At 35.8% G+C, this 13,825-nt stretch overlaps 1 protein-coding gene across 1 annotated transcript; it reads right to left on the reverse strand.

Moving 5' to 3' along the window:
- Nucleotides 1-3,073: 3,073 nt before the first annotated feature.
- Nucleotides 3,074-8,689, reverse strand: LOC149199537 (putative multidrug resistance protein). Its single transcript, XM_089400602.1, has 5 exons — nt 8,373-8,689; nt 7,738-8,278; nt 6,963-7,571; nt 6,768-6,856; nt 3,074-3,494 (listed from the first exon to the last, which is right to left on the reverse strand). The coding sequence occupies exons 1-5, from the start codon at nt 8,687-8,689 to the stop codon at nt 3,074-3,076; spliced, it is 1,977 nt and encodes a 658-aa protein (XP_089256728.1).
- Between the last annotated feature and the right edge of the window lie 5,136 nt (nt 8,690-13,825).

The raw sequence follows: 13,825 nt of genomic DNA on the forward strand, positions 1-13,825 counted from the left end.
GATAGGAAAAAGGAATTAAACATGGACAGAAAGGGTGTCAAGATAAAGTAGTTCTTGGAATCTACAAGGATAACTCATATTCATTATCAGAATTCAATCTCATTGTGAATTTCAGGGTCTAGCACATGAATATTAGTTAGCCTTGGTATGAATTCGAACATTTGTTAGAAATTGTCTACATGATTTTTTTTCTTTATGTAATCATTGGGGACGACATACTTTTATTTTCAAAAAGCACAACCCATATAATAGCACAAATAAAGTTAACACCTCCGACCATGAAGGAAAAGGTTTTGAGGGTAAGACGATTACCTTTGAAGACTAACACTTGGAAAAAATCAGTGTGACCCTAATCTCTATGTGCCATAATAGTAACTTGGGATATAAATGCATTTGCAGCAAACCTAGTTCCTTTTCTGTCAAGAAGAAAATATCATATCTACCTTATAATTGTCAAAGCACTAGAGAGGCCATCCATCTTGAAGAAACGAGCTAATTGGAGGTTTTTCCTTACTTTTATGAACCTTGGCAACATGAAGGAGCTTGTGCTGAATTTTTCTGTTTCAACATACTATCCTTCTCTACCCTCCACGTAACGCTACATAACATCTAACGCTTTGGCTACAACACCTTTGTCTTCCTTGTATTTAGACTTGAGATATCTAATGAGAAGTTTTGTCCAAGTATCATTAGGTGTTGGCTTCAATCGAATGCAAATGAATGTACACCCTCAATTGATGACTTACAGACTAATGTAAACAAGTAGTTGAGAGAGTGAAACAATGGAATGGGTGTTGAAGACACCCTCTGTCAATCTCTCATTCTCCACATGTAACAAGCCCTCTTTGCAACCATGGAAGCCCATTCTGTGGCACCATACAGATGGGATTAGGTGCATAGAATCAAAGAGTCATTTTAGTGTTAATCCAATCTAACACTTTGTTGCGAATGTGAATTTCAAGATCACAATTTTACTATTTCACAAGATCACAGGATCATCCCTGTTTGAAATTCACAATTTTGATCCATCGACGGACCATGAAGTCAAGGTAGGTGGTTATCATCTACATCCTAATATAAGTTCAAGTTTTTTTCAAAAACAATTCAAGATCGGGCACAATAAAGAAATATATTCTACATGTGAAAAATTCACAATTTTTTCAAATAAATCTTAGACAATAATATATTTTTTTCTAGACCTAACACACTATGACAATCATACTAGATCATCTAATTTAAATGGAGGAGTACCCTGTCATAGCAGATTCGCATAAGGAAAAGGCTTGTGATTAGTGGGTCACCATTAAAATCCCATTTGCCTATTAAAATGGTTCACTAATGGTGAATGTCATGTATTTAGCCAAGTAAAATGCATCTAGAGTTTAGATAAAGAGATTTAAAGAAGGGGAAATTAAAAATGGAAAGATAAACATTTCAAATTTAATGCCTTAAAATTCTGATACTGCGTTTGGATCACTAACAATCTCAAATCATATGCTAATAGATGAGAAAAACTATTTTCTTCTGAAGGATAACAAAGAGAAACAAATTTCTATAAGAAAAAGAAAGAAAAATCTCACCTTTGTAATCTTAGTTGATAGAAGTAAGTATATTTTCTTACTTTGATGGAGCTGGGCGTTTCTTTGCAAGCTTGTTGGCCATGCAAACTAGAGAAAGAAATTCATGGTTGTTTGAAAGGACTAAGTCATCTAGTATCAGTATGGCTACGACTGAAGGAAATGGTCGATTCAAATTCTCTTGGAAGTTGGTTTTTCTTAATAACCTCTTGGAAGATACACAACCCAATCACTGGAATATTCACACATCCAATTCTACTCTAACCATGATTTTCAATATCTTCAACTGTATTGAATTCTCTGTGACAACAATTAGCAAATCCCCAGTCACAAGTTGATGGACTAACCAAAAACACATGATCCCTAAGAGATATCCCAATTAGACAAAACCATTAACAAACATAACAATGCGATGTCACTTTTGATGAACTTCACATTATCACATAACTATTAAGGAACAATTTCTACTCATACGAACAATAGTCAACCCTAATGAACCATCATCAACTATAATAAACCATCATAAACCTTAGTTAACGAATGCAAATTATAGTGAAAAATGATTTACCATAACCATCCATACTAAAATGTAGTCAAATATACTCAACCATGTCAAAATATAGCCATTCTTAATCATGCATCATTAATCATAGTCATGATCATAGTTGAACATAATAAATTTTCATGAACAATAGTAAAGAAACCTAACAATTTGTCATAAATTTAGGTAAGAATAATGTCATAATATTACATAAACTTAGGCAAAAAGAATGTCACGATGCGTCATAACAATTAAGGAAGATTATAATTAAGCATAATCCTTAAGAAATGTCACAATTGGACAAAACTAGTAATCAACATTACAATGCAATTTCACTTTTGATTAACTTCACATTGTGACATAACTATTAAGGAATATATTTCTACTCTAATGAACCACAGTCAACCATAATGAACCATATAATGAACAATAATGAACCATTGTCAATCCTAATGAAACATATTCTTCCATCATCAAACATGGTCAACCATAATCACCATTCTTCAATTATAGTCAAGCATACTTGAAAACATTATTGAGCATATTCAACCATAGTCAAACTTGGTGAACCATAGTTAATGTTGGTTGAACATAATCAATGATGGCCAAGTCATTCTTAATCATATTGAAACATGGTGAGCTATGATCAACTATGATGAAACATCTTCAGCCATAGTCAATGATGGTTAAACATAATCTACTATTATCAACCATATATAAACATGATTAAACATAATACACCATCATCAAACATATTAACCATAGATGATATTAACCATAGTCTAGTACCATTACATTTTTCATTTTATATTTCATTACATTACATTTTTCTTATTAAAATAAACAAGGCTGTCTCAAGGAACAGGGTTCTTCTGCATTAACGTCCCAAACGATATGATGTATCTCATCTTCCTTTATATGTGGCATGCCGGCTGCCATGCAAAGTAATTCATCGTCATTGAGAAAATTGTATTCTTTTCTCAAAGTATCTTTCTTCCGGCAGGATGACGTTTTTAATATCTGCAGGAAGACTACCGGGGTCTGGCAGTATCATGCACTCCTGCTCCGTGGTCTCCATGTCAACTGGTGGGAGAAGAGAATTCATTTCAGGATAAAATGTCGATTTGGTTTTGGCTTCTGCAATCCCATGTGGAATGTGAGGACCATCATGCGAATTATGAGGTTGCCCTTCACTGGATACTGCTCCTTTCGTCTTTCCATTGGGATGGAAAAGGAAAAATCTGGCTGCATGAGTACAGTGAGGTTTGACAACATGACGATGGTAATAGAATATTTTCCTATTCAGTGTGGTGTTCCAATAATTTTTTACAGCCAATGCTGTACGGCCTGGTAACCTGCCTGCAATAAGCGCCCACCTTAAAATTCCACCGACATATACACATATGGTCTCATTGTTGATATTCAAAGGGCAAAAAGTAACGATGATTGAAAATGAGGAACGATACTTGTGAGAGTGTTTAGGTTATTTTTTCTTCAAAAACATGAAGAAAATATTTATTTAACAAAAAAAGGTGTATAATGTATATGCTATGTGGAGCCCCCAAAAAAAGAGGGGTTTATAATATAAATGGTGGATATAGATATTTTGAATATTTTACCTCAATAAAGCTTCATGACTTAAATATAAGAGCTAAAGAGTTTAGTTTTAGATCTCTACTTTGGTAAATTGATAAAAATGGTTTAGGTTGAATGAGTTGATTTTAAATAATTTTTATATAATTTAATATACAATAAATTTAATTATATTATTTGAATAAATAAATAAAAATGTTAAATGATGATGTTGATTAATGTTTACTAAAATTAATATGATTTATCTTATTTTAATAAAGAGATTAATTGGAATTTTTTAATATTTTATTTTTATGATCGAAAAGAAGGGAGACAAACGTTTCCACATTTCTATAATTTTTTTGACTTAACAAGTCAAGAAGGTTGGTAATGTGGCAAATGTTTCGGAATTGAAAAGGATGTGAATAAGAGCCCAACAATCCAAAAAAAGTGTTTTTCTTATTCAACCCTCTTAGTATGACAAAGGGGAAAGGTGCTTTGTGTATAGATCAACCCTGATTTCACTTTGAAGCTAATGAGAATTAGTTCTTATCTTCACAATTTTCATTTTCTTCTTACCACTGGTCTAGAAAAAAATGATAATTAAAAATCAATATTTTTTTATAAAATATGAGAAAATGTACTAGCCTTTTAGTAAATCTCATATTATTTCAAAATATATAAATAATAACAATATGGATTTGTATATTTTACATCATTATTGTTCAAGATATCGAGCATAGAAAACAACAATGGTTAAAGAAAATAACACTTTGAAAAACAAGATTAAAAATCTAAAAGAACAACTACATAATAACTCAACCATAAATATCGTAGAGAATAAATTAGATATTATATCCATAAAATAAGAAATTAATAAATTAATTGTATTCAACCATGAGCGCCACAAAAGAGCTTTACACCTTATGTAATGCCCCACTTAAATCTTATCCTACAAATTGTGTTAATATTTACATTATCTGAAAATATTGAGGAATATTGGTCTAAAATAATGTTTATGATTTCCATTATTCAAATTCCCCACTTACCTTCTCAAATTGAATATTGTGTAGGATATGGTCTCCTTCCATTAATTCAAAATATATTTATTCATTCACACACCCCAATGTACCCTCACATTTAATAAGGAGAAGACAAAGTCCTCTCCATCTTATCATCAATATATATTTATTCATTCACACACCCCAATGTACCCTCACATTTAATGAGGAGAAGACAAAGTCCTCTCCATCTTATCATCAATATATATTTATTCATTCACACACCCCAATGTACCCTCACATTTAATGAGGAGAAGACAAAGTCCTCTCCATCTTATCATCAATATATATTTATTCATTTCACATTCCCCAATGTACCCTCACATTTACTAAGGAGGAGACATGGTCCTCCCCATGTAATTACACTTCACATTCCAAAATGTACTTCCCCATTAAATTCTCAATTTTAAATTCATATCACAATTCCAAATGTACTCTAGCTTGGAAGAGAAGTCAACCACTTCACATTCCCAAATGTACTTCCCCATTAAATTCTCAATTTTAAATTCATATCACAATTCCAAATGTACTCTAGCTTGGAAGAGAAGTCAACCAAGGATGGGTGAGAGCTAAAGACATTAATGAGAGGTGGTTGAGGAAAGAGGGTATAAAAGGGAAGGGGGAAGGAAGAAGAAGGGGAGTTGGAGTTTTGCTTAGGATTGTGGGGGTTGGTTGTGATTGTTTGGCCTTGTTATGATTTTTGGGAAACCTTGGAAACCTGTGGAGGTTTCTTGGGTTGAGAGGAGGAAAGTATCATTTTCTAGTTTTGCACATTCTTCTTGAGGACACACTATATCTGGTTGGACTTGGGCACGGAGGGCTAGGGAACCTGTGGAGGTTTCCTGGGCTAGGAATTTATTTCCTAGTTGGCTGGGAGGTAAATCCGGTTGGGTCGGCGAGAAGGAGCGTCAGCTGGAGCTATCAGACAAAGGTATCGTCATCAACCGCCGGAACAGGTATTTTTCCATGGACTACTCTTGTTAAGTTGATATCAATGGAATGCACACCATAATTTATGTTGATTATAATGTAAATGACAAAATTTTGTTTGTTTAAAAGCCCTGTAAGTAAGTAAGTTATCACCTCTTGTCTTATTTAATTCAGTAAAATTAGATCCATTAGCAGACCTTAGGATAGGGCTCTTACACATGGTATCAGAGCTTTGGTTCAAAATCTGGACCCAAAGCCCACTAAACCCACAATTTATACTTTCCACAAGTCTCCTTGTCATTTGATGCGAATCTCCACCCATGGCTACTAGCCTTTACTTCTACTTGTGCCGAGAGTCGATATTCCATTCATATTTAGTTTGACTCCATTTTCTCCACCAATCCGATGGCTAGTCTGAGAAAGTTATATTGTGTTTTGTGTTTTAGGTTTTCTTAGCAGTATGTTTTCACTGGAAAATGGATTTTGCATGCAATCTATGATTATCCAAGTCGAGGTATATATAACAAAGATGGAATAATGGAAGGAAACGAATGGATACTAGCCGTGGTTTAGTTTTGGCGTTGTCCTCTCATCCTAACGTTATTATTAAGCATTATTTTATTTTGTTGGGAGTTCAAGTAATCAATAGGCAATCAAGTATAGCATAACAGGCTTGCTGGCAAAAGGGCCAGAGTCTTTTACTGCTCCGCCATCCTCCTTTTTAACATTTTTTTTGGCTTTCACCTGTCTGTCTGCGTGTTACACTATACCGATAATATAGATAAGAATAGATTTTAAGAATGGATATTATAGCTATTTAGCTGGATTGTAATTTGTAGAGTATGAGAGGGGAAGCAATGCATAAACTTTAAAGCTTGCTAAGTTGGTGGAAGAAAGTAAACATACAGCTTTTTGGGTCCTAAAATTTCATTTCATTTCATTTTTAAAACTACCACCCTCACAATAAACATAACAAATAGATCGAATAATACTCATGAATGTGGTTGTTTCTGTTCTCTCACCACATTAGATTCGTTGGCAAGCTTGGAACAAATTTCCCCACTGGAATTATCTTCTTGGTCAAACCATCCAACCTCAAATGTCAAGACCTTGGCAAGCATTTTCTTGCGTATCCGTTTAGTGAGTGATTCTGCCATAGCTGCAAAGTTGTAGTGCTGTAGGAGATTTAAAATGAATGAAACAAGGCATAAAGAGAAGAACACCAAGGCATATGACCTTATCTTTGATTTCATTTCTTTGTGATCATTGACAAAAAAAGACAGAGATCATGCTTCCCAAGACAAATGCATAAACAGGTTGCACTGCCCCGAATATAATAGCGCATGTACTGCCAACCATGGCTTCTTTCCACTCAGGAGCATTCAATGCCAACAATCTGCAAAAAAGGGCCCTGCAGCTCATGGGTGAGTTAGTTGTAGTCGTGTTGTCCAAATAAACAGATTTGCCTATCAATTGAGGGCTTGATCTGCCAACTTGATTGACATTGCTTGTTCTCGTAAAGGAAACTTGAGTCTGAACCCGTAATTCTTCTTCAATCCTTGTCTGCTGCTGCATATTCCATAATGTTCTGTAAGCTCCTTTTGATTTATTTATAAGCTCCTCATTGGGACCTGATTCAATTATTTGGCCACCGTGAAACACTGAAATTAGATTAGCATTTTGAATTGTAGACAATCTATGAGCCACAACTAGGGTGGTGCGTCCCATGGAAGCTTGGTTGAGGGCATTTTGAATAATTTTCTCGGATTCTGCATCCAATGCACTCGTTTCTTCATCAAGCAGAAGGATTGGGGGATTCCTTATCAAAGCTCTGGCAATGGCTATTCGTTGTTTTTGACCTCCAGACATCTGCACTCCCCCTTCCCCCACCTGCAATAGATGTTTGTATACATTTGCATCAGCATATGGATTACAGATCCACAAGATGATGTTTATTGCCAATTGGGTAACCCTTGACTCATAACGGATCTGAAGTTAAGATGGATACGTGCTAGTACTACCAAGACAGAAAAAAGTATTTATAGTTACGGTTTACCTGTGTGTCGTATCCCTCCGGCAGTTGACTGATAAAATTGTGTGCATTGGAAGCCACTGCTGCAGCAACCACATCCTCCATACTTGATCCTTGTTTTCCAAACATGATATTCTCTTTAATGGAGGTTGCAAACAGGGCTGGTTCTTGACTCACTAGTCCTATCTGATTTCTCCACCACTTTAACTGTAGGTTCTTAATATTTATGCCATCTACCATGATCTCCCCTGCCACTGGATTGTAAAACCTCTCTAGCAAAGCAATCACTGTGGACTTTCCAGAGCCGCTACTCCCAACTAGAGCCACAGTATGGCTACCAGGAATTGTAAGACACAAGTTATGGAAGATCTTTGTGTGGGGCCTGGACGGGTATACAAATTCAACATTTTTGAAAATGATCTCTCCACAGACTTTGTCCAGCACCTGCCCATTTTTGTCGTCAGAATCTATTGCTGGTACTCTCTCAGTCATCTGTATTATGTGATGTGCAGCAATGCAAGCTTCACTAATGTATTTAATGTTAGGAAGAGCAGTTCCAAGAGACCTGTCAACACACCAATTACATGTCAAAACACAATAAATTAAATGCTTACCGAATATATTACATCAACATGTATTAGAAGGTTAATGATCCTTACAGGCCTCCATTTATGAGTGAAAGTCCTGTTGCAAAGACGTTTCCACCACTCTCCCCTTTGTACATGACCAATATGCTTGCGTACCAAGACAGGAATGCCCAGATTGCAAATGAAACTCCAGTGCAACCAATGGCCAAACCTTTGGCTAGCCCCTGCTTAATGCCTATCTTTACTGCATCATTCAGAGCAGCTTCATACTTTTCCATAGTTTGTTGCTCTCCTACAAAAGAATACACTGTTCTGATAGAGGACAGTGCTTGCTCTGCAATCCTGCCTGCTCCTTGGAATTCTGCTTGCATTCTACGAGCAAGTCCCATCAGTGTTTGTCCATACAACAATCCTGGGACCACAAGTAATAAAAAAAAAGGGAAGGCTGCCAATGCTAATCTCCATGACAAATAGAATGAAGCTGCATAGCCGGAAACAAATGTTGTTGTATTCATCAGGAAGTTTGGAACTTGCAAAATGGAAAATAAAGTACATGTTTAAAAAATAAAATCCACATATACATTTATTAGGTTTGAGCTAGCATTCTGAGTGAAGATCAAATTTCTGAGTGTAACTATGAAAATGGTGTTGGTTTGTCAGTTGGAAAAGCAGCACAAAACATGCCCACGAGAAAATTACTTTGCTAATTGGGCGGTTATAAGAGCACAAACTCCTCTAAATTTTCTTGTTATATGCATTATCAGGTTCTGAATATCGTATATAATAAGTTCAGACAAAAAGGTAACACATGAAATATTGGAAGTTGAGATATCAGAGCTGGGTTGAGATGGGTTTGTGTTTTAGTTATTATTATTTAATTTTAACATCAGCACCAAGCCAAAGCTAAATATCAAATTAGTGTATGAGATTTTTTATTTGTGGGACAAGAGTTACTATTATTATTATCTAATTTTAAGGTAACTGCTAAGCCAGATACCAAATTGGTGTATGGGACCTCTTTGTTTGTGGGACAAGGGTTATTATTATGCATGAGACCTCTTCGTTTGTGAGACAAGGGTTATTATTATTGTTGTCCAATTTTAAGGTCAAGGCCAAGTCAGATACCAAATTGGTGTGTGAGACCCCCTTGTTTGTGGGACCAGGGTTATTATTATTTTTATCCAATTTTAAGGTCAGGGCCAAGCCAGATACCAAATTGGTGAATAAGGTCCCTTGTTTGTGGGACAAGAGTTATTATTATTATCAGTACCCAGTTTTAAGGTCAGGGCCAAGCCAAATACCAAATTGGTGTATGAGACCCCTTGTTTTGGGAACAAAGATACGATTTGACTACTAAGTCTAGTAAAGCATGCTTACTCTACCTCTCTGGTTTTGAACCAGTGACCTTTAAGAAGAAACACGTACTCTTAACCATTAAACTTACTCAAACTATAATTGAAGCATGTGTTAAATATTTAAAATTATTATGATACTCTCTGTGATTAACTAGTATTGAAGATCATACCTTTTCGCTGAGGGCATCCTGAATAACAAAAGTGTCATTGGAAATAGTTGTTACAACCTCTGATATACTGCTGCCTCTCTTGTCATAGAATCCAACCTCTTGCCTCAGCACAGCGTCCAAATATTTTGTGCGAATACAAAAGCTCTGTCTCTCTGGCAGTAAACCTGTCAGCATAGATTAGTGCCCCTTACCAAGGGGATTTGAATTAGGCATGTGAAGGCTTGGAATTAACCAAATGCTCAAAAAGATTAGTATCAACCTGTTGAGCTAGCTCCTTGGGATACATGATTTACGACATTTATGTATTTGTATCTTACTTATATTTCCGAGCACTTACTGCTAACTTGGAATTCTAGTCAAAGAGTGTCATCTAAACAGATAGACAATGAATAATTCCGAGTGCCAGTAGCAATCCTGCAAACATTAACAATGTGCGTGTTTGTGTGACAATAGCAGAAAGCTTGTAGGAACCTACATGTAATGTTAACAGGGAATTAGGTGCCCTTATGGTATTGGCTTTTACCCAAGGCTGCTAATTTCGAGATGTTAGTTTGAACAAAGGCTAACATGGTTGTACCTACATTCCGAAACATTCTGAAGTTCCACACAGGTATGTGAGTCAGGCTCAAGCATCGGTTAACAATCTTCTTAGATGAAAGCAATTTCAGCATTGGACCATCCCCGAATCGCAAGTACATCATAAAAAAAATACCGGAAAGACATGCCAGATTGCTGAAGGAGTCAATTAATCCGGATTCTCTAAATGACAAAAGTTGATTATTAGGTTCCAGGAAAACATGATGGCAATTGAGGAAAACGATTCAAAAAAAAAGCTAAGTATTTAGATTCAATTGAGTAAAATACAAACAAAAGCCCCCAATTAATTTAAGGCCTTACTAGAGTAAACCAAAGAAATTTAGAAAAAGAAAACAACTAACCCCACTCATGGAAACGAAGCAGGACATAATGTCGGTGTCCAGTCTACATAATCAACGAACTGCCTGCATATGGCAAGCCCCATCACTGTATCTGCAGATCTTGCTATGCCCACAAATGTGGTACCCACGACAGATGACTATAGGTCCAAAAATTGCAACTTTTAGTGTAAAATTGGAGGAGTTTTCAGTGGAACATCTGCGTTTCCAGGTAACGGTGAAAATTATCAAATGTTGAGAGTATATATATAACTTTTGACTGCAATTCCAAATTGAGTGAGCCTTGTGGTATCATGGAGCAGTGCGATACGTACAAGCTTGTTTTGCAGTGCTTACAGGAAGGCCCCAAGTTGAAGCTGTGCGTACCACGAGCTTCCCACAAAATTGTGAATATTTAGACTGCACAATTTACAACAGTTTCTGGCATAATGAATTCCATTATAAAAACTTTCATAGAAATAAGCTGGTAAGATCTCTGCAATGTGGAAAATGTTTGTATTGGGCATTTGCTTATGTTATTGGTTATTTCCAAATCTATTGATATAAAGCGACCTGTGACAAGCTGAACTATCTAGGTAATTGAGACCATTTACCTGTATACAATTTGTCATTGGTTTGGGGCTCATGTTCTGTATTAGAATGGCAACAGACGCATTGGTATCAATCTGTTGACTATCCGTCAGCAAATGCTACCTACTAACAAGTAGATGAAAGCCACTCTTTATGAAAGTTCACTAAGTGTGGGCATGGGCTTGGAAAACATAGGATTGCAGGGGGAGCCGTCAGAAAATGATACCTACTAACCAGTAGATGAAAGCCACTCTTTATGAAAGTTCACTAAGTGTGGGCATGGGCTTGGAAAACATAGGATTGCAGGGGGAGTGCAACAAAATTTTTAGCAGGATTTGTAAGTCTAAGTTCCAGTGGATCGGTTGTTCACACATTTTAGTCTTCTCTTCCCTTCAATGGTATGAGATTATTGTATAATTATCAAAATCAGCATCTAGTATTTTGAGAACTTCTTGATGAGAGTTCCAATTCAAATGATTTGATTTGTACAAAAGGTATAGAAACTCCAGATCAAAAAAACCATTGGATGTTCAGCCTTCATCATCTTTTAAGTTCCTTATTTGTTTTTATTTTATTATTATCCAGTCCATTAGGACTTTTTTTTTGTGTTTGTTTGTGTCTTAGTCCCATTTCATAAGGTTCCTGTTTGGGAGCCTGCCTGAGAGTGGTTGATCACTTTGTGTTTATGTTTACAATATACGGGTCATTGAATGGAATTAGGCATAGAAACTTATCGAATTCAATTTTGTTAAAGTCTTACTCAATCTGACATACATTTTGTTGTTGATATTCAGCAGTCTAGACTCTTAACAGACCTCTGCTGTGAGTTTTATATTGCATTTATAGACATAGATAAATGAAATCTAATTATTTTAATGTCCACCAACGACCAAAGCAGTAGGTCAATGGGATTAAAGAATTCAGCAAGTAATAATAGCAAACATAAGGAGTGCCAAGGATATTTCTTGCCTAAAAGATAGAAGATCAAATGACACAGTAATCAAACAGAAATGGAATTAGACTCAGAAATTAGATTGGGGGAGCCCTTGACAAAGTAATACAACCACAGAGAGGAAGACTAAGAGAGTGCAAGTGCTATCACATCGGAGAGAGCAAATAAAGCAACCACGGGTGAAAATCAGTCTTTAGTCAGTGCCTGAAGTAGAGGAGGAGATTGTATTTCGATCAATCATTCTAAAGTCATCAATACTGAGCTTGATAATTTCATCTGGAGAGTGGCCCAATCCAGGATTCATATTCATTGTACAAACGAGTATGGATACAAGATTCATATCCTTAATGATGGATGCCACTATCTAATTGTGTCATCAATTAAACATTATTTGACTTGATTTAATGCTTAATGATTCTCATCCTTTTAATGCATTAGCAAGAAGAGTCCTTAACTCTTGTAATAATCACCAAGGATGCTATTAGCAATTCCCTTCATACACCACAAAAGTTCTCCTTCTTGGCTTTCCTTTTACTAAGCTTCCCTCTCCTCTATTGATTATTCTCCCATCAAGTTCTAAAAATGGCAGCAAGAAAACCAACATAGCAATGAGCCCCCTTTTGTTCGAACCCCTCTTTTGGTAATAACAAAACACTCTCCTAGGAATCTCGTTGCCCCTACTATTTACTGCCACAACAAAACAATCACAACTATTAGAATCTAGCAAAAATAAGTTGGTAGCTGCTACACTATCTTATGCCATTAACATAGAAATCTGATCAGCAAATACCATGTCCAACTAATTTAGAAAAATAAATTGACAAGTACCATACTCAAGAGGCATTGCTTCTTCAGTTACACAGGTAAGAGAATCAATTTCCTCCAAGCCCCTTTTCGTTTCGAATGTATTTTCTTTTACTTCACATGTAGGCCATCATGGTATGAAAGTTTTCCAGCATAAAGAAACATCTCATCCTCTATCCTAAGATGTTTTCTGAGCTCCAAGCATCAACTCTGTTGTTAGTGTTAGTCCATAACAGTAATGCTTAGAGTAAGAGATTTCCCCTACAATTGCATTGGATTGAATGTGAATTGGATGTGATCCTTAACAGTGGTGCTTTGATTCCCTGCACAGATAGATGGAAAATATAACACAACTTTGTTTGGAAACTTTTAAAGCCCACAAAACCATGGTGACATCCTAGAGAAAGGTTTTCTCCATTGTGCTTATACAAATTCATCAAGATCATCAACACAATGATACTAAAACTGCCTTGCACATATTTAAAACATCATTTTAACATGAAGACAAATCCATAGCCAAAATTTCTCTCCCTTCCAGCCTTAAGACTAGGTATACTTATTGTGATATTATCACCATTATTGTGATAACATTACCTAAACCCAAAGTGTCAATATTATTGCTTGTATTTATCACAATAATTTGAGGTTGTGCCAAAGCCAAAGCAATCTAGTCACGTAAACATACATGACTGGTAAACTGAACCTTTGCATGAATTTTCTAGTCTCATTGCATATTCTA

The sequence above is a fragment of the Pinus tabuliformis genome, chromosome 2_1, assembly GCF_031772625.1.
Source record: "Pinus tabuliformis cultivar Carrire ecotype Pingquan chromosome 2_1, CPIR1, whole genome shotgun sequence".
Lineage (NCBI taxonomy): Eukaryota > Viridiplantae > Streptophyta > Pinopsida > Pinales > Pinaceae > Pinus > Pinus tabuliformis.

Bases quoted from the DNA above. Each gene is read 5' to 3' on its own strand.
- LOC149199537 (XM_089400602.1), bottom strand. From the start codon at position 8,689: ATGGGACTTGCTCGTAGAATGCAAGCAGAATTCCAAGGAGCAGGCAGG. The intron at 8,279-8,372 runs GTAAGGATCATT...GTGTGTTGACAG, and splicing joins TCACTCATAAATGGAGGCCT to GTCTCTTGGAACTGCTCTTC. The intron at 3,495-6,767 runs GTTTGACCAAGA...TGGAATTTTAAG, and splicing joins TTGACATTTGAGGTTGGATG to GTGGGCGCTTATTGCAGGCA.